General features: G+C 45.6%; 1 protein-coding gene across 2 annotated transcripts in view; it reads left to right on the top strand.

The window, feature by feature from the left end:
• Positions 1 to 13,238, top strand: part of BTD (biotinidase) — a 31,426-nt gene extending 18,188 nt beyond the window's left edge. For both annotated transcript variants that reach the window (XM_055321706.1, XM_055321705.1), the window contains 3 exons: positions 5,588 to 5,852; positions 10,471 to 10,620; positions 11,789 to 13,238. In XM_055321706.1, coding sequence (XP_055177681.1) covers positions 5,588 to 5,852; positions 10,471 to 10,620; positions 11,789 to 12,961 — 1,588 coding nt within the window. In that variant the 3' untranslated portion in view covers positions 12,962 to 13,238. The remainder of the gene's footprint in view (positions 1 to 5,587; positions 5,853 to 10,470; positions 10,621 to 11,788) is intronic.
• Positions 13,239 to 13,715: the final 477 nt, after the last annotated feature.

Below are 13,715 nucleotides of genomic sequence, written 5' to 3'. Positions count from 1 at the left end.
ATGACGGTGATTTCCCATTTGAGGAAAAGAGAGATGACTTATAATTAAGTTCAAGTGTCATGATCCTTCGATTGTTCGTTTGATGTCCTAAGATAAACTAGTCAACGAAACAGAAATAGGCCCTCCTCCAGTTACACTTCCGTATGTCACTCTCTTTTTTTAAGATAATAGGTGGAATAGGTAAAAGAAATCACAACCTAGCAGTTCAGCTCAGAGGGCTGAGTAACGTATTCACTGTTTTGAGTCCAGCTTTGAATCTTGACGTCGCCACCACTTGTCACTCGCAAGTGTTTACATTTGACATTTTTTACTGAGACGTCAAAAGTCTCGTCGGTGGGTAGGTTTGCATGAAACTGTCCAAGCTAAAACCATTATGAGGCTTCCTATTCCAGGGGCCAGTCACAGAAGAGCTCACAACTAGCATCAGCAGTGGGGAGAACCGAAAATATGAGGCTTTCTAGGAAATAAAAGGTCTCTTTCAGGATTTCTTTAACTTCAGATTAGGTAAATTAGGTTGAGGTTGGACATTATTTCTCCTTACTTTGTAAAAGGATCTAGACAAGGATACCATGACCTTAATGAGAATAAGTCTAAAACTATTTGGAACTGGGCATCTGGGTGGCTCAGTCGGTTAAATGTTTGCCTTGGGCTCAGGTCATGATCCCAGGGTCCTGGGATCGAGTCCGGAGTTGGGCTCCCTGTTCAGTGGGGAGTCTGCTTCTCCTGCTCCGTCCGCCTCTTGCCCCTGCTCATGTTCTGTCTCTCTCTCCCTCTCTCTCTCTCTCAAATAAACCAAATCTTTTACAAAATAAAATAAAACTATCTGGAACTTGAAAACATTTTGGAAGCATTTTGTCAGATATATACAGAGACGCAGACTGTGCTGATTCCTTTATGACTTAGTAGGTCCCCCTGCCTTTGTTCCACAGGATATGCTGTTTCCTTTCTGCCTCCTTTCCCAGCCATGGGACTGTTTTTCTCCCTGATAAGTAAAGAATGACAAGCTCTTTTATTAAAATGATCAATAGTTCTATATATAAATTTCTAAATGTATATTCCTGCCTCTGAAATTATCTTATTAAGAGTCCCTTAATAATAATCCTTTCATTTAATTGCAAAAGATACTATTGTAATAGTATGGCGAGGAAGGAGATACAGCTAATTATCAAGATGAATCACTTCATAGGGTGGAAATAAATGTTCACGTGTGTAAAAATAGCTAGTGATTGACGTGTTACAAAATTTCCACAAAATAGATTGCCATGCAATTTAGACTTGGATTTCTTCTCACAGACCACAAGAAACCTTCCTGACCAGGCTTAGTGTCAGAGGAATATTTTTCATGAGGAAATGAGAAGCAGGGACTTCTCTGGGGCAGTTCAAAGACCAGGATGCTTTCTTAGAGATGTCACTCCGGCACATGTCTCCCCACTCCGTCTGTGATTTCCTGTCTTCTGGATCATTGCTCTTGGCATACTGTGGGCTTCAGCTTTCCCTCTGCGTGCAGGGGAGTCACTGGGAGATCCTGTGCAGAGGAGTGTCATGGTTGACTTAGGCTGGAACTAGATGTCCTGGGCTGTTCCAGCAGGAAGAGCAAGGAAGAGGCCCGGGCAACTGCAGGCGGTTTGAGAGGCCAGGGAGCAGGGCCTTTTATTTCTCTCTCTGACTTCATTTCTTTTTCTTTTTCTTCTATTTTTATTTTTTAATATTTTATTTATTCATGAGAAACAGAGAGAGAGAAAGACACACACACACACACACACACACACACACAGAGGCAGAGGGAGAAGCAGGCCCCATGCACGGAGCCCGACGTGGGTCTCCATCCCAGGTCTCCAGGATCACGTCCTGGGCTGAAGGCGGCGCTAAACCGCTGAGCCCACCCCACCCCCACCCCCACCCCCACCCCTCGGGCTGCCCTCTGACTTCATTTCTTGCTGCGCCTTCCTCTGCCCTGGGCCCTGGCCCACTGCTCTCCTTGCTGTTTCCTGAAGCCACTCAGCAAGTTCCCACTTGAGCCTTTGACCTAGCCGTTCTCTCTGCCTGGAACACTCCCCCCAGGCATCCACAGAGCCTTCTCTCTCACCTTTGGCAGACCTCACCTCACTGAGGCCTTTCGTGACCTGACTGTTTGAAATTGTCCCCAGGCCAGGCCCTCCCTGCCCCCTTCCCTGCCTTTACCTCTCCTTTGCGCTTATCGCCATCCAACATCCTAGGTATTGATTTGATCGTGGTCAGTCTCCCCATACATCTTAGGGTGGGGGTTAGCTGAGGAAGGGCCGGGCTTGTTCATGGCTGCACCCCTGACACCTGTACCTGCATCTGGCTCACAGTCGGGGGTCCCATGGATGTCTGAAGTGAGCACTGCTGTTTCCTGGCAGTGGGGTTCAGGGCACCTCACGACCCCGTGCCCCCACCTCAGGGGGTTATGGTGAGCAGAGTAGGCGAAGCAGGATATGGAGGCACATTGTCACCCAGATGGGGGCCTTCGTGCCAGGCCTTCCTGCAGTTTTAGCTCACCTGTCAAATGCCCTCCAGGGGAAGAGGGTGTGTAGCTACCTTCTCAGACTAAGCATACACCTCTACTCACCATTTTGTTTATGGTCCAGGTCCTGGCCAGCTCTAAATCTAGACCTGTTGCTGGGTTTCCAAGAACCCCACGACTTCCAGAACCTTCTTCCCAGGAAGCCCTCACACCCCACCCAGCCCACCTGTGCTGTCTGTCGTGCGCCAGCAATTCATAACCACGGGAAACCAGGTCTGGGTGATGTCCTGCCGCATTAAAACAGTCTGTCTCTACGACCTGGTATGCCTGTCAAAGTCCCTGCTTTGGGCCTTGTTTGGTTTTCCCTGAGACCTTTTATAGTGCCAAATAAAAAGGGAAAGCCAGCGTTTGCAAATTTGGTTCTACTGGCTGCTATTTCCCCACTCTTCAGGAAGGGCGAACTGTCGTAGCTATTTTTATTATAATTACTCATTCTCTCCTACCTCATTAAGCTGGCTTCTTTCAAGCATGAATACCTGGTGGAAATCTGCCTACCCTCTTATTATCGACCCACCTTTGTTCGCACACAAATGATTGCCATTTACAGCTCTCCTACCAGGCATCTTTTGTAAATAGTCTAAATTTTATTTTCTCAAAACAGAAAGAAATGTGATATCTTGCTCGTTCCACAGTTTCCTGGTTTTACTATTTGGCAGGTCCTGAGACTTAAACAAATGTTCTCTGTCTCCAAGTAAATTGGTGACACACAGCTCTTAGTTGAGAAAAGGGGATGCTGTGACCACCACTCTGGGCCCCAGAAACTCCTGACCTGGCTCCACTGGGGAATGGTTCGCACAACTCTCCCCACCGCACCCCTCCCCCCAGCCTCAGTTTCCCCACCTCTTAGGGAGACCATTGTACTTGAGATATACTGGGGATGTGTCTTCGGAGATGAAATTCACACCCCCCCACCCCCGCCCTGGGGCGCCTGGGTGGCTCAGTCAGTTAAGCATCTGCCTTCTAGCAGGGGTCATGATCCCAGGGTCCTGGGAGTGAGTCCCACATTGGGCTCCCTGCTCAGCGGAAAGCCTGCTTCTCCCTCTCCCCGCTCCCCATGCTTATGCTTTTTTTTTCTCTGTCAAATAAATCTTTAAAAAAAAAAGAATATGGGATCCCTGGGTGGCGCAGCGGTTTGGCGCCTGCCTTTGGCCCAGGGTGCGATCCTGGAGACCCAGGATCGAATCCCATATCGGGCTCCCGGTGCATGGAGCCTGCTTCTCCCTCTGCCTGTGTCTCTGCCTCTCTCTCTCTCTCTGTGACTATCATAAAATAAAAAAAAAATAAATAAATAAAAAAATAAAAAAAAAAATAAAACCAGGGAACCCGACATATTAAAAAAAAAAAAAAAAAAAAAAGAATATGAAAGTCCTCCCTCCCCCTGCCACTCCCCATTATCATCATTATGGAATCAGAGAGAGAAAATGGAAAATAGATTTTGAGACTGTTAAAATTATTCCTTGCTGGTCTTCAGAGGCACAGTTCAGATAAGAGAGCTTATCAATTATACTTTTGTTTCTACTCAAAAACTCATGACTGCTTACTCAAAGGCTCCTTGTTCTAATCTTCAAACATTGTTCAGTGTCCCAGATGAATGGCAACAAGTCCTGGGGAGTGGTATTTGGATGGGCCGAGAAGTAACAGTGTGAGATGGGCAGGCGGGATGAGCCCTGCTCAGCCCAAGAAGTGTTTGCTTTTGCAAGGATCCTGACTGAGCATCCCAAGGCTTTGTTCCGTTGTTGAAAATACTTGTGGCTTTTGTTTCTGGAACTTTTAAGAGAAAAATAAAAGGAACTTTGGGGCCTGGAGAGTTTCGTTTCAAAATGCAAACACGGGAGTTATGAGTCAGACGTGGACAGGATGTCGTTATCTTTTTAAAAAGCAGCTAAAATAGGATTCTTGATTTATCTGTTATCTTGATGTTTAATCCGGATTCCTGAGCACCGGGTCAGCCCCAGCACCTCCCCAGAGAGCGAGTGCCCGGCCTTGGCACACCCCCTGGTAAATCTGTGTGTCAGGAGAGGGCCTTCAGCTGGGAGGCCAGGCTGGTTCTCAAGGCAGAATTGGACTATTCGCTGTAACGTGCTTAGTAACACATAACTGTTAGAAATAAAAACTCCTACTGGGAGAAAGGGCACGCAGGAGTGTCACCGTCAGTGACATTATTTACTTCTAATCTCTTAGGACCTGCAGAACTGAGTTTACTTTCTAGAAAAGTCTAGTATATTTTCTAGAAAATTCTAGTTTATCTCCTAGAAAATTGCATTCTTATCACTGCAAGAGGATTTTATTTCCAAACGATTATACTTTGGGGCAGGAGTTTTGGAATCATAGAGAGGTTGAGGTGATTCTGTGCGTTGATAATTGTCAAATTAAGGGAGGAGAAAAAAAGTGTTTTGAGTGCAAGACTTCTCTTTACTTGTCCATAACAGAGGGCAGATACTGGCATTTAAACAGAAGTCAGCAGCTTCTCTGCACTAAATAAAGAATGTTACGCTAAGAAGGACTTACCCTTTAAGTTCATTACTGACCAGAGAAAGGCCAGGAGAATTTTAATCCATGGGATTTTCATGGCTAGGAAAGCCGGGCTGTATTATCGGGATCACAACAATCAGAGCCGGTGTTGGTGGTTGACGTGTTTGTGTGTATGAAGGGCAGGTAGTGGGATGTGGGAATATGTCATTTAATTATGTAAAATAATTCTAGTAATCATTCTTACCTAAAACTTAAGTGTGTGGCCAGAAAGGCGAGTAGTGACGCACCGCGTCCTGCTGAACCCTGGGTAAGAAAATCATGGCAAACGCTAGGTCTGTTTTGGAAACGTTCTAAAACCAGACCAACACAGCGAGCCATTTTAAATGTAACTTGCTACGTGTTTGGAGAGAAACACATATCCCTTTATTAGGAACATGAAACAAATCTTTGAGCTGCAGTATCAGGGCGGGTAGGTTTAATTGCTGGGATTAATAAATCACAGCTGCAAAAGTTACATTCTTGGCAGGATTCTTTATTCAGCTGTTTTCCCCCTGCCTCCTTACGTTCCAGATTTATGGTCTGCATTATGTCTGGAGCCAGCAGTCGGCTTGCTCTTTTCCTCTGTGGCTGTTACGTGGCTGCCCTGGGAGTCCACGCCGAGGAGCCGTGCGTGGCCGAAACCCAGGAAGCTGAACACTACGTGGCTGCCGTGTACGAGCACCAGTTGATTCTGACTCCCAACCCTCTGGCTCTCGTGAGCCGCAAGCAGGCCTTGGAGCTAATGAACCAGAACCTCGACATCTATGAACAGCAAGTGATGATCGCAGCCCAAAAGGCAAGAAATGCTCCCCCAGCTTGTCTAGCAGAACAAGGCAGATTGCCCTTTGGCTCTCGGTCGGTGCTGCCTGCAGCCCCTCTGGAAAATTAGTCCAGCTGGTAAAATGGAGCAGAAGTAGTCCATTGGCCAGGGGCTCGCTACTCGGTGGTCCATGAACGGGCCGGCATCCGCAGCCCTCTGGAGCCTGTGAGAAATGCATAATTTGGATACCACCCCGGATGTGAATCAATTGGCATTGTACCAAGATCCCCAGGTGCTGTTTTTCACCTCATGTCTGTGAAGGCCAGAGCTAACCCCTGGTTCTCGGTGAGGCTGTGCAGAGGGATTGCTTGCCCAGTGGGTGCCTGGGTCTCATACCCGCAGAGTCAGCTGGAGTGTAGCCAGGGCACTGGGATTTTTGAAGGCTCCCAGTGGATTCCAATGCACAGAAAAATCTAGAAACTACGAGGCATGAGGGTCTCTCATGCTCTCTGAGGCATTCAAAATAGTAAGCATCCGCAGGACTGCTGTTTGCTACCTTTAGATTATTTGGGGCTCGTTTCTGGTCTCTGTTCTAGACCATGAACAGCCTGGGAACTCAGTGCAGACATAACGGAGATGGACAAAGGAAGGACGTTGCCAGCCTTTGTGAAGGTTTCCTGCTTGGCGCTCATGTGCCATTCCTGCCAGGAAGGGTGGGGCACAGGGGGAAATGTTGGTGCCATATGTGACTGCAAGAAAGTGCCCTGTTGGGAAACCCATCACCAAAGGGAAGTTTGGACTCTCACCTGGTGGTGGTGGGGGTAAGCCCTGCTGCGTGAGGAAGCCCTGCCCTACCTTAACACGGGGTAAGCCCATGTGAGCAAAACTTCCCTGGTCTGTGAGCTTAGAGGCCAGAACGGGCTACGCCGGCAGGTCCTACCTAAGCAGTCCCGGTCTCTGTTCAGGGCAGTCAAGATTGCCTGGGCAGCCACTCTCTTTGCTACATTTAAAAATTCTAACCCATTATATTTTGTGTGTGTATATATAAAATTATAGGTTACTTTTAAAAATACACACATATATGTATGACTCATATTGGAAGGGAACCTAAAGACCTAGTCCAGCTTCTTCTGATGGGTGACACTCCTCTCTTGTTCCAAGCCCCACATCCAGTTTTTCCCTGAACACCTTCTGTGGCCCAGAACTCACTGTTTCATGAGAGAGTGGGAACTTCTGGTAAGGTCTGCCTTTCAATGAACAGTCAGCCTCCCTGCAACTGCCACCCATTGTTCTGTCCTCAGAGCTGAACAGACTGAGTGCCTTACCACGGCATGCTATTTCCCACAGATTTGAGGACAGCCATCATGTCCTCCCCCCACCCCTAGGCCATATATCCCTGCTACCACAGACTTTCCAGATTATCTGTGTGCCCAGAGCTGTAGGAAGTTCTCCGTGTTCTGTCTGACGAGGGCAGGGTGCAGGAGATCTAGCACCATTCTTGTTTGAGACGTTGTTCCCAGAAAGCAGTTGGTAGCCACATCTCACTGTGGATTCATAGGGCATTTGCTGTCAACTAACACTCCTGAGCCTTTTTCACACACAGACAAACATGCTGCTAATTGCCATCCTGTACATTCAAAGTTCATTTCTTTAACCTGAGCGCACAACTTCACATTTATGCTGTAGAATTTCATCATCCCTGCCTGTTGGGCTATTTGGGGATCTTTACCGACATCCTGCATATCAGTTACCTTCACGTCATTCACACATTTGATACACACCTCATTTATGTCTACGCTGAAGTCAGTGTAAAAAAATCCCAGGCTGGGCCTTCAGCCTCCTGATGACACAGATCCACTCCAGAGCATTCTGTGCAGGGGTGCCTTCTTGCAACCACCCCTTCTCTGTCCTGTCCATAAGACCATTCTAAGATGTTTGCAAATGCCATGCTGCACCAGAGACTGCGACTGTAGTAGTCGCCTGCCTTTCAGTAACCAGCCCCCGAAGGAAACCTGTAACATGTTCTCATCGAACCATGCTGGCTGCGAGCATCTTTCCTTCTCTGTGTGGTCCAAAAGCAAGGATGAAGCTGTGGGGCTGATCATTTTTAGTGCTTGCCGATACCTTGGCGCCCTTGTGTGATTATATGGGTTAAAGCAACTTCTAAGACAAACTGATGCCGAGCATGTGTCAAACTTTTATATCAAACTTGCTGGAAGGCAGGGGTTCCTGAATAAGCCAACTGAAATATTTCTCTCTTGGTAGAGATATTTCTAGGGAAGGAAAGGAGTCCAACTTAAAGATACTAGGCTGGTCCATCAGCTGGGTTGGTAGCCTTAGTCCCCAAGGAATTCTTGATCTCTTTGAGGTCTCTCAGAAAATTGCTCATTTATCAGGAATGCTAATTGCTTTCTAGATGGAGTGGTAATCACATTAGACCCAAAGTTCTGCCTGGCTCAGGCTTGGTTCCTCTTTATTCCTGGAAAATATGTATTCAGGAAATGCAATTTAACCTTAATATTAATCTAATATGTATACACGATTTAAGTGCTATTGTCCAAGAGAAACATTCAGCGTTCTCAAAGTTTTGTTTTTAATTAAGGAAAACATTTGTCCAGGTATTATTTTCAAGAAGTTAAAAACATGACTGTAATACTAATATAGGATGAACATGTGCCATTGCTGTTATTTAACTCACTGATTAATAAAGAAATAGTAAGATGGTAAAGCTGGTTCAAAAGAGCATCCGAGAAACAGAAGCATGGATCAGTCAGTCCCATGAATGTTGAAATGAATTTGCAAATCAATACAAAACTGGCTAACATACTATAGGGCAATACAATTATAATCTTTGAGGTGATTTATTAAATAACAAAGCCAAATGGTGATACATTCACTAGACCAATAATCCTTTAGTGAGCCTGTCAAGCAGTATCCTAGGTATGTTTGAAAAGCAGACATTCTTCATCTTTTTTGCCCAGTTTGCAGTAACTTTGCTTTATGAGGTGCTATAAGATGACCAGTCTCACACTCTACTGGAAGGAGTAGACATTGGCATCATCCTTCTGGAAGGCTGGCAGTGTAAAGAACTGAAAATGCTTCATATCCTTAAGCCAGTATTTTCACTTACACAACTTTGTTCTAAAGAAACAATCAGAAATTGCAAAGACTCGTGAGCAACATTCCATTCAGTAAGTGTTTTGAGCACCCTGAATGCAGATGGTCACGGCGGCCTCCTAAATAGAATGCGGCCAATGCAAATAACATTTTTGAAGGTTATCTGTATAGTCATGAGGCTCTAGGTAGTAAGAAAAGTCAAGATGAAAAACAGGTCTTGTATTAAAATAATAATAAATTATAATTAATATTGTTATCTCATTTATACAGAAAAAAAATGAAACTAATATTAACTAATATTTTGTTTTCCGAGTTTTCTAGTTAAACTTTTGAAGCTTTTTTAACCAGAAAAAATATTATAAAGTTTGCAGTGCATTCCAGAAATAAGTGACTCAAATTGCCGCTTATTTTAGATTATTCATACCTTCTCTGCCTTCCTCCTCCACCTTTTACTTTGACATTTTAAGCTATGTAAGTGGAAACTAGCAGGAGAATGAGGCCCTGATGCTGAGTGCTGAGGGCACCCCATTTGTTTGGATTTCATTACATAACTGCAGATGTCACTGGAGCCCCGGGCCAGCACAGAGAGCCTAGGGTGTCTACAGGTTTAGGGCAAACCTCACAGGGTGGTTAGAATTCTGAAGGGAGCCTCCTAATTCCCAGCCAGGGAACTGCAAGTTAGAGCAAGTCCTTATTTCTATGCTAAAATCTACACACTTGACTTTTTACCCACCAGCCCAGTGGGTAACTGGCAACTTGGCTGCATGTTAGAACCACTGGGGTGGGGCGCCTGGGTAACTTAGTTCGTTAAGCGTCTGACCTTTGATTTCGGTTCAGGTCATGATCTCAGGGTCATAAGATCGAGCTCTGTGTCTGTCGGGCTCACACCCTTAGCATGGAGTCTGCTTGGAATTCTTTCTCTCTCTCAGTCTCTACCCCTCCCCTCCCCCTGCTCTCTCTCTCAAAAGAAACAAAATCTTAAAAAAAAAAAAAAAAAAAAGAAAAGAAAAAAAAGAATCACCTGGGGACCTTACAACAAGCACTGTGGTCAGACCCAGTCAAATGAAGCAGACTTTTTAGGAGTGGGGCCCAGCATCATCCCTAAACAGTGTTTTTTTCAGAAGCTCCCCATGTGGTTTAGATGCATGATAAGTGGAAACTACCAGTCTGGAGCCACCCCATCTGTTAACAAGCCCAGGATTCAAGGCCTTCGTTCTGTGTCCCATACTCCACTGCACATCAGGAACTCCAAATCTCTCCTGACTGCTTTCTGCTTCAACCTCACTCAATCCCTCCTTCCCTGACATGACCTCAGGTATGGTTAAGGGTTGTTTCTAAAGCAACAACTAGGCCAAGTGAGATGCCTTCCCCAAGACTAAGATCCCTGTTGAGAGCCCGGCCGCCATCTTTATACCTCTGGTTCCTGGCACAGAACAACTGCTTGATGGCTGTCAGATGTGTGAACGAGAGTGAACAAATGAAGGGGTGCTTCCTGTTATCTGATCACATCCTATACTTTGATGTGTTTGACTTACAGGGTGTACAGATTATCGTGTTTCCAGAAGACGGCATTCATGGATTCAACTTTACAAGAACATCTGTTTACCCATTTTTGGACTTCATGCCTTCTCCCCGACTGGTCAGGTGGAACCCATGCCTGGAGCCCCACCGATTCAGTGACACAGAGGTATGTGAGGATCCCAGCCTTGCTCCTCAGGGCTGAGGGCATGCAGACATGAACTGAGCCACTAGCCAAAAGCCAAGACATGTTAAAGGAGCCCGAAAGGAGACCCTAGGATCCTAAAAAAGGAAACCCACACTCCCCAGCCTCCCTGTGCTACAGAGTCACTCAGTTAAAGAATATCTGGTATTATGGGACATTTACTCATCTCTGGATTGTTCTATTTATTAATTACACAAGAAATACATGAATATAGCTTAGAAAATAAATGAATCAGAAGCAAAAAAAAAGTAAAAAAAAAAAAAATAAAAATGAAGTAAAAAAAGTCATCTTCACATATAGCCCACCCATCACCCTGCTTCTCTTCCTAGAGAAACTGCCATCAAGTTTAATGTGCATCCAACTATATATTCTTTTTCTATACATTTCATAGTTATTGACATCCTTTTTTTTTTAAGATTTTTTATTTATTCATTCATGAGAGACAGATAGAGAAAGAGACAGAGACACAGGCAGAGGGAGAAGCAAGGCTCCATGCAGGGAGCCTGATGTGGGACTCGATCCCGGGTCTCCAGGATCACACCCCGGGCTGAAAGAGGCGCTTAACCGCTGAGCCACCCGAGCTGCCCTTAAAAGATCTTTGTTTCATTTGGTCAGTGCAATGTTAGAAGAGTCTTTTGAATTTTTGCCAATTTTATGAAGGTGCAAAATGATATATCAACATCTTAATTTGCATTTCATCATTACTAATCTTTTTTTTTTTCATCATCATTACTAATCTTGCTGTCTTCTCAGATGTCCCTATTTGTTCTCCCATGAGTCACCTCTTCATATCCTGTGCACCTTTTCAGTAGTGTTTTTTTTACTGACTTATGATAGCAGTTTACATATTATAGATATAATACTTTTCTAGCTTAAAATCATAAGACAGGGATGCCTGGGTGGCTCAGCAATTACGCATCTGTCTTTGGCCCAAAGCGTGATCCTGGAGTCTCCAGATGGAGTCCCACATCGGGCTCCCTACCAGGAGCCTGCTTCTCCCTCTGCCTGTGTCTCTGCCTCTCTCTGTCTCTGCCTTCTCATGAATAAATAAATATTTAAAAAAAATAAACAAAATCATAAGACAAAAGGCAGGATTTTAAAAATTCATTTATTTATACCTTGTTTTCTTTAGGTCCTCCAGCGCCTGAGCTGTATGGCTGTCAAAGGAGATATGTTCCTGGTGGCCAATCTTGGGACAAAACAGCCTTGTCAGAGCAATGATCCAGGGTGCCCAAATGATGGAAGATACCAGTTTAACACCAATGTCGTGTTCAGCAATAATGGAACCCTTGTTGATCGCTACCGCAAACACAACCTCTACTTTGAGGCAGCTTTTGATGCCCCTCTCAAAGTGGATCACGTCATCTTTGATACCCCCTTCGCCGGCAAATTTGGCATCTTCACCTGCTTTGATATATTGTTCTTTGACCCTGCCATTAGGCTCCTCAGAGACTCTGAGGTGAAGCACGTTGTGTATCCAGCTGCCTGGATGAACCAGCTTCCACTCTTGGCAGCCATTCAGATTCAGAGGGCTTTTGCCATTGCGTTTGGCATCAACTTTCTAGCTGCTAACATCCACCACCCATCTCTAGGGATGACAGGAAGTGGTATACACAGCCCCCTGAAGTCCTTTTGGCACCATGACATGGAAACCTCCAGAGGTCATCTTATAATTGCTCAAGTAGCTAAAAATCCACTGGGTCTCACTGGTACAGAGAATGCCACAGGTAAAACGGACCCATCCCATAGTAAGTTTTTAGAAATCTTGGCAGGTGATCCATACTGTGAAAAGGATGCTCAGGAAGTCCACTGTGATGGAGCTACCAAATGGAATGTGAACACTCCTCCGATATTTCACTCTGAGATGATGTATGACAATTTCACCCTGGTCCCTGTGTGGGGAAAGGAAGGCTACCTCCGTGTCTGTGCAAATGGCCTTTGCTGTTATTTACTTTACAAGAGGCCCACTGTGTCCAAAGAGCTGTATGCCCTGGGGGTCTTTGATGGTCTTCACACCGTGCACGGCACTTACTACGTTCAAGCTTGCGCCCTGGTCAAGTGTGGGGGTCTTGGCTTTGACACCTGTGGGCAGGAGATCACAGAGGCCACAGGGAGATTTGAGTTTCACCTGTGGGGGAACTTCAGTACTTCCTATATCTTTCCTCTGCTTCTTACCTCAGGGATGACCCTGGAAACCCCTGATCAGTTTGGCTGGGAGAATGACTACTCTTTCCTGAGGAAGAGTGGGCTGTCCTCTGGCCTGGTGACAGCAGCTCTGTATGGGCGGCTGTATGAGAGGGACTAGGGCAGTGTGGGGTGTGTGGCCCGGCACTTGCCCAGCCTGCAGCTCACAAGCACTGGGACTGTCTCTCCACCCCAGAGCCCATCATGGGAGCTGTGGGACAAAGTAGGAGAAGTCGATTCCCCCATGGCCTCTTCCTCTTTGATGTGAACCATTGAGTCTTTTCTGATAGTCTCTGCTCACATTTACTATTTCCAAGCCACATCTTCCTCTAGCAAATCTCTCATTCCACAACTGATTTTAAGGGCAAAAACAAAAATAAATGTCAGTTTATATTTTATACATCCACAAAGCGGTGGGTTTTTGTGCGTGTTTTCCTTGTTCTTGTTGGTCGTGACACCCAGGACGTGCAAGTATCTTAATTCTCAAACACTGAGGTAAGAAACAAACTCTCGAAGCAAAAGCTGTATTAGAAATGGCTGCGTGGGCCCTTTTCCATTCTGGATGAACAGAATTCTATCTAGATGAAGTGGTAATGCCAGAGCTATCGGCAACAGCCGAAATGTGGATCTTGAAGCAGCTTTTAAAAATAGAAGGGAAGTTTTCCTTCCATCTGCCTTTCTGTCAGTGAATGGAATGTGTCAGGCAGGACTCATAATAACTGGAAAGAAGGAGTGCAGTGCCTCAGAAGGGGAGGGAGGACGAGGGAGGGAGGGGGGAAGGAGGGGAGAGAGGAGGCGGCTGGAAATAAGTGCTGAAGAGAGGGGCAGCAGTGGGAAAGTATGAGTAAGAGGATTCTTTCTGCACCATGTGTCTC

Source organism: Nyctereutes procyonoides, unplaced genomic scaffold, assembly GCF_905146905.1.
Source record: "Nyctereutes procyonoides isolate TBG_1078 unplaced genomic scaffold, NYPRO_anot_genome, whole genome shotgun sequence".
Lineage (NCBI taxonomy): Eukaryota > Metazoa > Chordata > Mammalia > Carnivora > Canidae > Nyctereutes > Nyctereutes procyonoides.
This window is presented reverse-complemented; position numbering and strand designations above follow the sequence as displayed.